Genomic DNA, 14331 nt, shown 5'->3' on the forward strand with positions numbered 1-14331 from the left:
TTTGCTCCTGTGGTAAATACAAGACAGGCCAAGGTTGACTGGAGATAGAATTAAATCAGAGAAATTCAGAGTAAATGAAGCCCTCACCCTTGTTTTTATCCCAGATGACTGAGGACACCATCATTAAATTGTCCTCACTAAGACACCCTTTACAAGGGCAGGAGAAGAGCAGACTTTGTACTTTTTCCAGTTCTGTGTACTCCTCCCCAGAATGGGGGTCCAGCCCTACTTTATAGGTGATACCTCATGCTGCCCAGATATTATTTCATGCCATTCCCCATGGCAAAGTACAAAATATTGAGGCAATATGATAGGCTAGTGAAGAGACAGAGCCTGGAAGTCAGACCTGAATTTTAATCTTGGCTCTGGCACTTAGAATTTGTCTGACTTCAGAAATCATTCTTTCAGTTCCCTCCTTCACACAATGGGACCACCACCAGATTCTCCCTCATAGGATTCTTGTGAAGAATCAATGAGTCAGTACACATAAAGCACGTAAAACAGTACCTGGTATATAGTGATTATTCAATAAATGATAATTGGTTGGTTTTTTATCATCTTCAGAGGTACTTAATTATAGCTCTGGATATCCTAAAAGGTCAAATAGCTACTAAGCCTCCTCCCATATCTAAAATAGCTAGGCTCAAAACCTCATTTGCCAGATTATGGCCAATTCAATATTGTATTGTTTGTTTGTGTTTATACAACGAAGACTTATCTCTTAGTCACATCACAGTCTAGTATAGGTTCATCAGCAGAGTGTGGGAGGTGGTTCTGCTCCATGAAGTAATTCAGAGGTCTAGGCTTATTCACCTAGGCTTCATCATTGCCCAGAAGTTTGGAGTTCTATTTGTTTGTTTGTTTGTTTAAGAGTGTGTGTGTGTGTGTGTGTGTGTGTGTGTGTGTGTGTGTGAGCACGAGCAGGAGGAGCAGAGGGAGAGGGAGAAGAAGCAGGCTCCCTGCTGAGCAGGGAGCCTGATGTGGGGAGACCTTGAAATCATGACCTGAGCCGATCCCAGGACCCAACAGATCATGACCTGTCCTCCAACATTGACTAAAGCAAAAACAAAAACCCCACAATGACTAATAACCTTATTTTCCCCTGATCTCCCTACCTCACCAGTGGGTTTGCATAAGCATTTTCACTTCCTTGAGAAGCTGCTCCCCTGAGAGCCATTTTAGCTTAGGAGCTCTGTATATCACAGGGCATGAGCTCACCTGTCAGTTGAGGTGCCTCAAAATGGAAGGCTGCTGAGAGAGGCTAGGAGAGGCCCTTTCCTGCCCAATTAGCTCTGGGGCTTCTACCAAGCAATGACCTCAGGCTTTAACTCTGTCTTTTTTTAGAGGTGGGAAGGATAAGTGGACTCCAGGGGTTAAGAGGCAGAAACTTAATCAAAAAGAAAGTGAGTGTTGACAGCTCTGCTAGCTCCAACTTCTGTCTAATCGGAGCTCAGCACACCTTAATGGGTCACTAACCTTGCCCCAGATGTCCAGGCACATATCACAGCCTACACACCGGTCATTTGGCATGCCAGACAAAGCCAGGAATAAAATACCGTCTGCGTCTTCTATCTTCAGCTCTCCCCACCCTGAAGATGGAATGTGAAATTCAAATGCAAAGAGGCTTCAAGTAAAATATACATGCAATATCAAGCTTCATATTAAAATAATGTATCTCTCTCTCTCTCTCTCTCTCTCTATATATATATATATATGTATTATATATATATATATAATCTCCTGCATTTAGGGGCTGGGTAATTGATAGCTTAAGTAGCCATCTATTATACCCTCATTTCTCTATGTGAGCACAGCAGGCTGAGCGGGGAAGGGATGCTCTGCTAGGACTCACCTCCCAGTGGATGCAGGCAAGCAGAGACAGGAGAGTGAGTCCAGGCAGGTATCTCCAGAGCACAGGGGACGTTTACTGCCTTTCAACTCACAGAATCTTCACTTGTCTCACCTGCTTTTCTATTTCCTGTTATGGATATGGGTAGAGAGTGAATAGAAAGAATTATGGAATACTAGTTCTAAAATTATTGGGACAATGGAGGAGGGGAACAAGGTTAACTGAAGACCATGGCTGACCACAAATTTACCTTATAGTGAGTCTGGATGATCAAACCTCAAGTGATCAAATACTCTAAGGATAAATGGAGCCTGGCTCACATAGTCTGGCTTTTCACTGCAGAGGGGCAAGACTGTATAGAGGCTTGAAGAACAGACTTACCAGTCAGACAGCCCTGGATTCAAGTCTTGATTCTACTCAACCACCTATTAGCTATTTGCCTTGCAACTAATTTATTTCAGAACTTGCCAAGCACAGATGGCTTACAGGTGCTCCACAAAATACTGTTGGTTGTGAACTTTATTTTTATGATAAAGTATTTAAAGCAATTTTTGTAACTATTCAACATTTTGTAACAGAAGTTACACTTGAACACTATTTGTATGGCACTTTGTGAGATTTCTTGACTATCATAACTGTTATTTTATTGCATTCTTTACAGCTAGTACCCATTGCTGGAGAGGAGTCTGAGCTGACTACATCACATGTACCTTTCCTGATCTTACGCTGAATTCTCTCAGATACTCCAATTACCAATACAGATGTACTGAATTTTTTGCCTAGCCCTCTAAAACCCTTAAATTTATCCCAGAATGCCAAAAAAATTAGAATTTTCTGTGTGCCATGATGTGAAAAAGTTTGGAAAGCACTGATTTAATCTCTGAATAAATTTTCTCATGTGAAAAGTAGAAATAATAACCACACATGTCTCAAAGGGCATTGTGAAGATGAAATGAGTTAAAATATGTAAAGCACTTAGAATAGTGTCTGGAACATAGTAAATAAATAAATAGAGGCCAGTTATTATTTTTCCTTATCTGTAAAGATGGGGATAATAATGCCTACCTCACACGGCTGATGTGGATTACACATGCGAAATAAAGCATGTTAAGAGCTTAATACAATGTCTGGCATATAGTAGGAGGTCAGTAAATGTGAACCAGTATTTCATACCCCGTCTTCAGGGTGGGGAGAGCTGAAGGTGGAAGAAGTCCCTTAGCTAAAGGGGAAATCAGAGGGGGAGATGAACCATGAGAGACTATGGACTCTGAGAAACAAACTGAGGGTTCTAGAGGGGAGGGGGTGGGGGGATGGGTTAGCCTGGTGATGGGTATTAAAGAGGGCACGTACTGCACGGAACACTGGGTGTTATATGCAAACAATGAATCATGGAACACTACATCAAAAAAACTAATGATGTGATGTACGGTGATTAACATAATAATTAAAAAAGGATAATTAGTTTAAATATACATAACTTTAAAAAATATATTTTATTTATTTGACAGAGAGAGATAGCACAAGCAGGGAGAGTGGCAAGTAGAGGGGTAGGGAGAAGCAGACTCCCCGTCGAACAGGGAGCCCGATGTGAGGTTCGATCCCAGGACCCCAGGATCATGACCTGAGCTGAAGGCAGAGGCTTAACCCACTGAGCCACCCAGGCGCCCCCTCTACATAACTTTTTATGTTAGATTGTAACTTTCCAGTGCAGTTCATATGTGTCCAACTTTCCAATTACACTGTAAATGAACTAACTATAGCAGCTGCCCAAAACATGACTGGCGATGGATTTTACAGAGCTGTAAGCCTTTACAAAGCAATCTCATGTCTATCATCTTATTTAATTTCTTACAACAGCTACTATGGGCTCCCTCCATGCTAATGGTAAGAAAACCGAGGCCTAGACAGATTACATGGCTTGCCCAAGACTCAAGCAGCTTCGTTTCAGAGCTGCAAGTAGAAGCCACTCCAAACAGAGTGTTCTTTCCACCAGATCGCATGACTATACCGAGGCGGCTGCATGCAGGTTTACAGGGGAGTGTAATTCATATTGTAGACACTGTAGATTATATTTAGGAAGTAATTTTCTGACAGATGGCAGTAAGAGTTTTCTTATAAAAATAAGCATATTATAATAATTGCCTAAAGGAACACCTTTCCCCAGTTTGCACAAAGGCACCACATAGATTAGTGGAGGCCCTAACACACTACAACTGAAGTTTTCTTTGACGATTCAAGCAGTATTTTGGGATGTTTAGCCCCTTGGGGTTATCCATTTGAATCTAGAAGGTAGGATTACTTATAGCAAGGGTCAGTACATTTTCTGTAAAAGGCCAGACTGTAAATATTTTAGGCCTTTTGGGCTATAACAGTCCATCTTTTTTTACAACTACTCAGCTTCGCTGTTGTAGCCTGAAGGCAGCCGCAGACCGTGTGTAAATGAAATGGGTGTGCCTGGGTTCCAATAAAACTCAACAACAAAAAAAAGGCAGTGGGCTATAGCGTGCCAATTACTGACTTAGGGAATTCTGGCTGTCTGAATTGTCAATAAGAATTTCTTGAAAGAACACTACCTCAGACTAAACCTGTTGATACTCAACGGATGTGAACCCAAAACTAGAAACTAGAGCTAACTGATTTCAAACCTCTTGGGCTTTAACTTAACCCATATCAGATGTTCTCATTCTTGGCAAGGAGAACCCCCAGTATGCAGGGATTAATTGTGAGGTATGTTTACAAACAATTTTGTGTCTACGGATATTACTTAAAAATAATGAAATAGATCAGAAGGGACTCACACTTGTTTCGATTTCTTGAGTGGGAAGGAAAAGTCAGATCTTGTCCAGAGAGGGATGTCATCCCAAGGCTTGCCCTCCAAAGACCCTGACTCCTCAGTTCTCTTGGCCTTTGTCTCTTCCCTTAGTTTAGATAGGAAAAAAGCTGTGATTCCATGAAAGAAACTTTACCAGGAACAAAGGTGGGAAAGAAGACAAAAGAGGAGTCTTCAGACTTAAACAGAGGTTCACAAAGCCTGTTACCTTAAGTAAGAAATTAAGTTACTCAGTTATAACTGATGTCTAGGAAAAGACGTAGTCACCTAGCCTAGCAAACAGGCCTTGGTTTCTCTTGCTATCAGATCAAGCTGTCCAGGCTTCTAGTCCAGGCGGCTTCAGGTTGGCACCACTTATGACCTTACTGGAATTTCAGTCTCTACAGCATAACCACAAATCCATGACCTTTTTAGAAATTTAGGGCTTGGGTGGAACTTGTAGGTTATCTAACCCCGGTTAGATGCTTGAGGTTCCCTTGGGCATCCCGTTCTGCTTGGACATCCCTGCAAGAACAGGAAGCTGCCACCTAAATTAGCTTGTGTTATTCTCAACAACATAATTTATTAGGAAGTTCTTTCATGTGTTGGGTTAAGCTTACTCTCATCGCTGCTGCTTCTGCACACTGCAGGCACATAAAACAACCCTATTTACTTCTTCCCACGGCAGGCGCACCAATACCTGAACTGGCTATCATGAACCAAGCACAGGATTCAAGGTGAAATTCAAGAGTTCAGTACCTTTCTTGTCAGGAGACTTCTGTTTGCGAGGGGTAGGGTAAGGTAGGAGGGGAAGTCACAGCACACTAATGGCAATACTGAGTTTACAGGCAACTAAGTTCTCTAGGTCTTTAGTTACACCTCCCGTGGCCTGAACTGAGGCACAACCGGCCTTTGGATCTAAGAATAAACTACACTTGTAAGCTGTGCAGATGTCAAACACTCTAGTATTTATTAACTAATACAGTGATTCTTAGCCCTGACAATACGCTAGATTTACCCTTTCAATTTTTAAGCAACTTTTAGGGATCCTGATTCTCTCAAATAGTATAATTTGCTATTATCTCAGCTTTTAGTCACTAAAAGAAATTGGACAACAAGGAATTAAGAATAGTGATGATAGCTCAATTTGTTGAACTTTATACCAGGAACTGAGCTGAGAGATTTTCATGTTAACTTATCTAATCCTCATAAAAGCCTTATGGAGTAGTTACTCTTATTATTTTCATTTAGTTGATAGGTAAAAGAAGGTATAGAAAGGTTAAGTTACTTGCTCAGGATCACAGTGCCAATAGGTAGAAGACCCAGGATTTGAACCCAAGCAGACTGACAAGAGGACTCAGATTTCTAACTACTACATCATATTGTTCCCATCAATGTCCTTTTTCGAAGGATTACTAAACTGTGTGAACAAGTCAGGATAGAGCTCTATGGCAAACTAGCAGAGACTTGAGTTAATAAAACCTTCTGAATAAATACAGCTAGTTCTTAATACAACTGCTTATGCCATGCAGCCTCAGTTGTTCTATCTGCCCTACAGTAAAATGACTGATGCTGTGCTGAAATACCAGTATAGCAGTGTGCACAGACACAGTATTCCTTGGAGTGGTTAAAAGCCATACCGTCTACATTTGAATCTTGGCTCTACTGCCCTCTAACTTTATCATCATGGGCAATTTACTTAAGACTTCTGTGCTTCAGTTTCCAAGTCAATAAAGAAAAGGTAATGATAGTACCTACCTTATGATGATGGTGATTATGTCAACCCAGTAAAGTACTTAGAAAAACCCCAGGTACATAGAAAGTGCTAAGTGCTAACTGTTACGGTCATTCTTGTTACTGTAAAGCTGTATGAAAACAAGAAATAAGATTAGTCTGGTATGTCTGGTTCTTGCATAGTTACCACTGTTACCTTTTTAATAATCTAGCCCAAAACCTCATTCATGACTTGTCAAATGTACCCATCTATATGTTGGTAATCTATCTTCTCATTTTTAGAAACAGAAATATCAGCTCATCTTCAATCCATTATCTCCTAGTTCACCATGTCTCCTTAAAGACTACCAAGGGCCCTGTTATCTCTCTCTACACTGAGGACCAGAGACTTGAAGCATACTCTGGTATCTTAATATTTGGGTATAATGGAGAAAAATAACAGGAACTCCCTAAGGTGGCACCTCAGTTTGTGCCTCTTGAGTCACAGGCAGTCAAGATTGGTGGTCAAGGCAGTTGAAATGGAGCCAACTTTGGATCCTTAAGGCCAAGTCTGAGCGGGGCCCAGAGAATGAGCTATCACAGCACAGCTGTCCTTCAGCATACTAAGTTACTTCTGAGCCCAGGATAAGAGCCAAACAAGCAGGTATTTCCAAAGAATTGGGACATGTGTGGCAACTGAACCTGAAAGCATTATATGGCTGTTACCCATATTACCAATCCTTTCCAGAGATAAATCTTGAAGTTAGGAAAGAACCTTTTAGATCTAGAGATTGTAAACTAATGGACCATGGGCCAAAAGTAGCTACAGATGTGTTATTTGCTCCCCTTAGTGTTTTATGTATTTTTTGAATTAGCTGTTAATATTTAAAAATTTGAAGATGGTACATAACAAATAAGATTTTGCTGGTCTTGAAAAACAAAGATCTGGCCATATTCTGTCCTTGGGACAATAATCAGCTGAGACTGAGTAGTAGCTATCTTCTTTAGACATGTGGAACCCAACCAGACAATAAACACTTTTAGAACCAAGCAATTCATTCCAAAAATGAAGAAAATGGAGCACTGAAAAACTATTTGACCTGTTCACATCTAATAGCAGAGTCAAAATCACAAGGCTAGGTGTTCTGAATTCCAGTTCAGTGATCTTCAGTGAGTACAGCTGACCCCTGAACAATGTGGGAGTTGGGGCAGTGCCCCCCCCCGACCCCGCCATGCAGTTGAAAATCCATATATAACTTTTGACTCCCCCTGAATTTAACTACTAATAGCCTACTTGACCAGGGGCCTTACCAATAACATAAACAATGACTAACACATATTTTGTATGTTGTATGTATTATATACTGTATTCTTACAGTAAAGTAAGCTGGAGAAAAGATGCTATTAAGAAAATCATAATGAAGAGAAACTACGTTTACAGTATTATACTGTATTTATCAAAAAAAAAAAAAAAGCCCACATATAAGTGAACCTACACCATTCAAGGGCCAACAGTACTGTTGCTCTTTCCCCTGGAGGATCTGAGATACATGTACATCACCTGCTTGTAGGCACTATGACAAAGAAATAAAACATAACTTTTGCCTTTGCGCCATTTGTTTTGTTGGGCCAGAAATTCTCAGGGGCTGCAATCCAGTAGGGAAGTTAAGATGAGTCAGAAACTCAAAGTCCCAGCATTCCTCCGGCTGCTGACCACACCCACAGTCTAAACTATCTGTGCTTTCTATACAAAGCACTGCACATTCCCAACCTCCACAGACGCTCCCATATGCAGCTGGTTATGAACAAACATATTGCTTTTTCCTTTGTTAATGGCCTTTTCTCTACCCACACAGGCAGTTAGGGAATAAGAGCCTCTGTGGGATACTGATGCTAGAGGAGAGGTCACAGAGAACACTTACAGATGACAGGAGGTCAGCAGAAGCTTGGAACTCTCTTCCTGGCTCTCTTCCCAAACACCAAATAATTATGGTCACGGTCTTCAATATATTGCTTTTTTAAAAAAGTGCAGGCTCTGTCCAGATGGACATAGTGTTACACAAAGGCTGTCCTGGCCGTGCTCCGCTTCAGTGTAGTAACACTGATTTATGAAAAGATTTGAAATCTTTAGCTTAAATAGACACAAATATACAGTATCATAGTTTCATTATACCTCAGGTCCAGGAATATCTTACCTAAAACTGTCCAGGGGAATATTTAGTTCCTTTTATATTCCCTCCATATCTTGGAGATGTCAATGACAAAACTATAGCATTAGTAATTAGGATAGGAACTGCATAGGGAATGGAACAGTAACAAGAGAAACACATGAGATCATTCTCTGTAAAGGTAGTAGGAAACAAAATCAAGATTGTCTAATTTAAGGATAAGGAGAAAGCAGGTGGCAACTGAACTGGACTGGTGATGTCAAGGCTGAATAGCTGAGCAGGTACCCAGAGTCAGAAATTCTGCCTCGCATGAAGAACCAAAAATGAATCCACTGTCAAAGGCAAGGATCAAACACACATAATATCAAGGACAGCTGAAGCCAAGAATTTACCAAGGCTTCCCTCTGCCCTGCCAAGGATCCTGGACTAGCTCCTCCGTGTTTCCATAAGGGAGAATGCTGCCAGGAACCAGTAAGAACAGAGGCAAACTCTCCTTTGTACTTCCCTGGGGACACTGCACTTAAAAATTCCCTAGGGTCTGTATCTGGCATATATTTGGGTGTCATAACCAAGTCCCCAAATTTATCAATTCCCAAGCCACACATCAGTCCTATATAGGTCGATCAATCCTGGCTATTGCACAGCCTTCCTGGGAGCACAAATGAAGTATCAGGCAGTTGGCTATGATCAAACTTATGGCTTAGTTGTCTGTTGCCCCTCAACTAAGAGAGATTTCTTACTGAGGCAGAGATTTTTCTAGTGCACCATTTAGACTAATACTTTTCCTGCTTTTTGAATATTCGGTAATTGTAATCCCTCAGAACTAAATACACCAATATTTCATGAGATTGTTTTTAAATGTGCTTTTTCTCTTTTAACACAACCCTCTCAGAAGCTCAGTTCATGTTCCTGATTTAAGAGGAAACTCAGGAGATAGGCTGGGCTCTATATAATAGGCAAAACTAAAGCTCGAGAGAGGGAAGCAACTGGTCTGTCCCTGACTTGGGACACCAAGAAACCCTGGATTAGGGCTGGAAGCCCTTTCACACCAGGCACAAAATGCCAGCTCAGTACCAACTCAGACTTCAGTGGTAGGACCAGGAGAACCTTGGTTAGACCTTTTATAACCCCTTAGTCATTAATATGCAGAATTTAGGTGCCTGCATTCAATCAGCCCAGGCTAGTAATTTGGTTCTAAGTAAGGCTCCTTCGGAAATGGGTCTTACAATAAGGAAAAAAACCCAAACCTTCCTAATCCAGCACTGGTCACTCAATTCAAAATCATGCAGTTTTTAAGTACCATGTCCTCATGGAGAAAGTACACCAGTGGGGAGGAAATGCCAGCCCTCCCCACAAGGCAGTTTGTAAAAGAGGAATCAACGTCATTTACATGATTTGCAAAAAAGTGGCTCAGAAAAGCTTTTCAGGAAGATGTGGTAAGCAGTATTCATTAGCCCTTCACACCTGCAGGTTTAATAATTTGGTTAGTTCTTCATCTTCCTTACTGCCTGAAGCTACTGGCTGCTTAGCTATTAAGGTTAGAGCCTAATCAGGCTGTCATAAGACTCTGTTCCACGTGGATGGAACTGGATGGTGTTATGCTGAGTGAAATAAGTCAATCAGAGAAAGACATGTATCATATGACCTCACTGATATGAGGAATTCTTAACCTCAGGAAACAAACTGAGTGTTACTGGAGTGGTGGGGGGTGGGAGGGATGGGGTGGCTGGGTGATAGACATTGGGTAGGGTATGTGCTATGGTGAGCGCTGTGAATTGTGCAAGACTGTTGAATCACAGATCTGTACTTCTGAAACAAATAATGCAACATATGTTAAGAAAAAAGAAAAAGAAGAAGATAGCAGGAGGGGAAGAATGAAGGGGAATAAGTCGGAGGGGGAGATGAACCATGAGAGACGATGGACTCTGAAAAACAAACTGAGGGTTCTAGAGGGGAGGAGGGTGGGGGGATGGGTTAGCCTGGTAATGGGTATTAAAGAGGGCACATTCTGCGTGGAGCACTGGGTGTTATGCACAAACAATGAAACATGGACCACTACATCAAAAACTAATGATGTAATGTATGGTGATTAACATAACAATAAAAAAATTTAAAAAAAAAGACTCTGTTCCTTCCTCCCACACCTTGCTTTTTCATTTTAAGTCTCTGCCTCAGAGTTTCACTTCTGGTATGGTGGAGTTTAAGCACCTACTGAACAGATCTTCCAATGGAGAACAACTATAAACCTGACAAAATACAAAAAAACTACCCAAAGGCATTGGAGAATGAACAAAAAAAGCAGGCAAACTCTGGAGACAGGTTGAAACTTAGAAGAAGGAAATGGCACAAGGTGAGTTCCCATTTTTATGGCTTTTAGCTGACTGAAAACTGCAGTTGAAGAATCAGAGGAAACCACAGAATCAGGGCAACCATAGCTGCTAGAAAGTGAGGGGGAAAATCTCAGAAGAAAAGAACCAAAGAAAAGAGAAACTCAAATTCTATATACAAACTCTATGCAAATCTCTGGCGGGCCCCTGAACCACAAAAGTGCGGGGCAAACTCCATCTAAAGATAAAAGAACTGAATTGAGATTTGAGCTGTGGCCCAAAACACAATCGACAGTTTGAGTCCAGTGAAGTTAAAATGCCAAAAAATCAGGACTCTGTTCAGAGGAATATAACAGAATCCACAACACAAACATTTGCAACATTCAGTTGCAAAACAATCTAAAATTACTCAGCGTTTGAAGAACCTGAAAAATATGACTCCTTCTCTGGAGAAAAGACCAACAGAGGAGACCAACTCTGAGATGATTGAGATATTAGATTTAGCAGAAAAGAATTTTAAAGTAGTTATAGCTATGTTCTCTAGAGAAAGTAAAATGCTTGTAATGAATAAAAACAGGAAATCTCAGCAGAGAAATTACCAGCAGAGGAAGATATACTATCATTAGTAACCCATGTTTACTGATGTTCTGATGACAAGTGAGATGGGAATTAGGAAGTAACTCATATTCAGGGGCACCTGTCTGGCTCAGTCAGTAGAGCCTGTGACCCTTAATCTCAGGGTTGTGAATTTAAGCTCCACATTGGGCATGGAGCCTACTTAAAAAAAAAAAAAAGGAAAAAAGAAAATAACTCATCTTCAAAAGTACCTCTGCTCAGTGGGAGATTTTTATGTCAAATGACTTTTATTTGTACTAAAACTAAACTGAAAGTTGCTTGCTGACACTATAGGTAATTAGTTTTTGCTCTTTGGGAGACTTGACATGACAGGTAGAAAGAATTTAGGGAAGTTTGGTGGGGAGATTTTACATATAGGTATTTTCATTTAGTGAGGACGTGAAAGACAGCTTTTCTGTTTGGCATTCCTGATATTCAACACCAGGCCTGCTACTGGTTCTTAATGGATCAAATTCTTCTTTCAGAATGTAGAACACCTGCTATGAAATATTCTTGCCATGCATCTGAAGGAGGCAGGCTACTGAAAGTAGGAAATGTTTCTATAAGGAGAAAAGTGATGTTCAGAGAGAAAGCATAGAGGGCATCAAAGTCTTATCTTCTGAAGTGATTCTCTCATGGAATTACTAAAAGAAGTATTTGGAAGAGATAATCCCAAGTCCATCCTGGATCTCACACTGGTTCCACTCTCCTTTATTCAGCAAATTCTACAAACTGTGAGATACGTACTTGAGAAACAGAGCCAGCTTCTCAACTCCAAAGGTTCCTGGTGCTCTCAAAAACAGGACATGATAAGAAAAGACACATACTGGTTCCTGGGAAAAACAACAGGACTCAACTCACAAAAAGTGACAATGGCGGCAATAAGAAAGGTTACCAACAAGCCTGAAATTGTTTGTTTTGGAAATGGAGGTGACAGTTCCTCTGGGACAAGTGTGATTATTTAATTCAATTAAAAAAATAAACAATGCCCAAAATAAGAAAATAAAAGCGCTCAGAGATCTTCGCAACTCTGTAATGTGTATCAACTAAATTCAGTTTTCAGTGTTAAAATGGACTAATGACTGTTAAAATGGACTAATGACTCTTTGACCTAAGAATTGAGTAGTCACTCAATCAGAAACAAACAAAAAAATTAAGCAGAAAAACTAGAAAACTCCTCTTTTTATCATAGTTTTTCTACTATAAAGCTGACCACCACATCATCCAATGATGGAAAATTCTAGAAACTTTACAAAATTCCTCCTTTTAAAATTTATTTTTTGTTATCAAAGAGAACGTCCAGAAACATTGAGTACTAAAGATCCGTTCATGACACTGTTTTACAAAAGTTCCTAATGGAGTGTGAATATTTTATTTTCTGATGTATCCTTCACTTATTAATGATGAAGTGGATGAACTGATGCAATTACTTAAAAAAAAAAAAATCCAGACAAAAACATCCATTCTCATTCTGAATCTGCTGATTGGAGTGAATTCAGTGGTTACAATAGCACCACTGGCTAAGAATCAACCTCCCCATAGTAGGGAGCTATTCGGGTCTTCTCATTAGGTCACGAAGGTCTCTCAGATATAGGCACCATGTTTGAAGTCTCACACAAAATGTCTGTGTCACTTAAATTATACAATGTGGCAGTGTTTGTTCATGGGGACATAATCTTTAAAGAAGGGGCACAGTAGAAAACAACCTGTTTGTATGTTATATGTGAGCACATTACTGGACTGTGCATGAGTTTAAGGGCGTTGTAGCCCTCATTGAAGAGTAATTCCACCAGTGAAGCATCGTCATTTCCAGTTGCTCCTGGTGCTTAAAGTTGTCTACTCATTTCACCATGTGTTGTAAGGTCAGGGCCTTCATCTACTGTTTGGCTCAAATGATTTGAACTGAGTTTAGTTGTCCTTCTCTTCCATCGAAGTTTTATTTCTCAGCCTCAGGATATGTGGGGTACTTGACCGTTTCTATCTTCTCTTGGACTTTGTAGGAGGGATATAGGCCCGTCCTTCCCAGTTTCCTGTTGACACCTTTAGAATAGCCATCCCAATGATTTCCAGCCACACCAATGATATCTCCAGGTTCCATGGGGATTTCATCTGCAGTTCGAGGTTGGTGAGGGTAAATGGCAATCTGGTTGTGGGCATTTTGGCCCCCAAAATAGTAGATGTCATCCAAAGAATGGAAGTTTGCAGAAGCATCAGGATGAAGTGTTTGCATGATTTCGTAAGCAACTCGACAGACCTTGGGAAAGAATGAAAAAAAATGTTAGTATACATAAAATCTCCTTCATCGCAATCTGAAGGCCCTTGGGCAAACAGACTAGGACTAGACCAGGACAAGGACTGAGAAGATGAGAAGCAGCAGATTCTAGTCACAGGTTTTCAGTCCATTTGCTCTCAGATATGGTACAAGTCATTCTTCATCTTTGTGCACAATTGTATCTTTTTTTTAAACATAAAAGATTACTACAACTAAAGTCTCTAGAAGAAAAAAATATATCTATATAATGCAAAGTAGTTTAAGAATATGAATCAGTTAATTTTAATGAACAGTTTTATTAAGAGTCACACAGTATACCTTGTGTTGGGGACTGGTGAAAGAAAAATGAGTAAGACATCGTTTGTGCCCTTGAGGAATTTAAGGTTGAGCATTAGGATTATAAATACTTTACAAAAATGCTGCTACTCCCTTCCCCTCCATTCAGTCTCAGTCAATCACATACTCTTTTTTGCTAGGTTGGACTTGATCTCAGAACTCTTCTCAATAGAAATTCATGTAATAATTGACAGTCAACTAGCATTGGCAGGTGAGCTAAAACATATCTGTCATTTCTGTTC

General features: G+C 40.3%; 1 protein-coding gene and 1 long non-coding RNA gene across 9 annotated transcripts in view; both read right to left on the reverse strand.

Annotated features, from left to right (window-relative positions):
* Nucleotides 1-1376: 1376 nt before the first annotated feature.
* LOC114208305 (uncharacterized) lies at nucleotides 1377-10221 on the reverse strand. The gene is made up of 3 exons (XR_003609008.2): nucleotides 4648-10221; nucleotides 1853-1978; nucleotides 1377-1589 (listed from the first exon to the last, which is right to left on the reverse strand). It is a non-coding gene; the product is annotated as an uncharacterized LOC114208305 (long non-coding RNA).
* Nucleotides 10222-12729: 2508 nt separating this feature from the next.
* Nucleotides 12730-14331, reverse strand: part of FUT8 (fucosyltransferase 8) — a 332067-nt gene continuing 330465 nt past the window's right edge. For all 8 annotated transcript variants that reach the window (XM_028117728.2, XM_028117600.2, XM_028117899.2 and 5 more), the window contains one exon: nucleotides 12730-13735. In XM_028117728.2, the coding sequence (XP_027973529.1) occupies nucleotides 13418-13735 (318 nt within the window). In that variant the 3' untranslated portion in view covers nucleotides 12730-13417. The remainder of the gene's footprint in view (nucleotides 13736-14331) is intronic.

Source organism: Eumetopias jubatus, unplaced genomic scaffold, assembly GCF_037043125.1.
Source record: "Eumetopias jubatus isolate StellerSeaLion01/CBP00866 unplaced genomic scaffold, mEumJub1_p1.0 scaffold_7, whole genome shotgun sequence".
Lineage (NCBI taxonomy): Eukaryota > Metazoa > Chordata > Mammalia > Carnivora > Otariidae > Eumetopias > Eumetopias jubatus.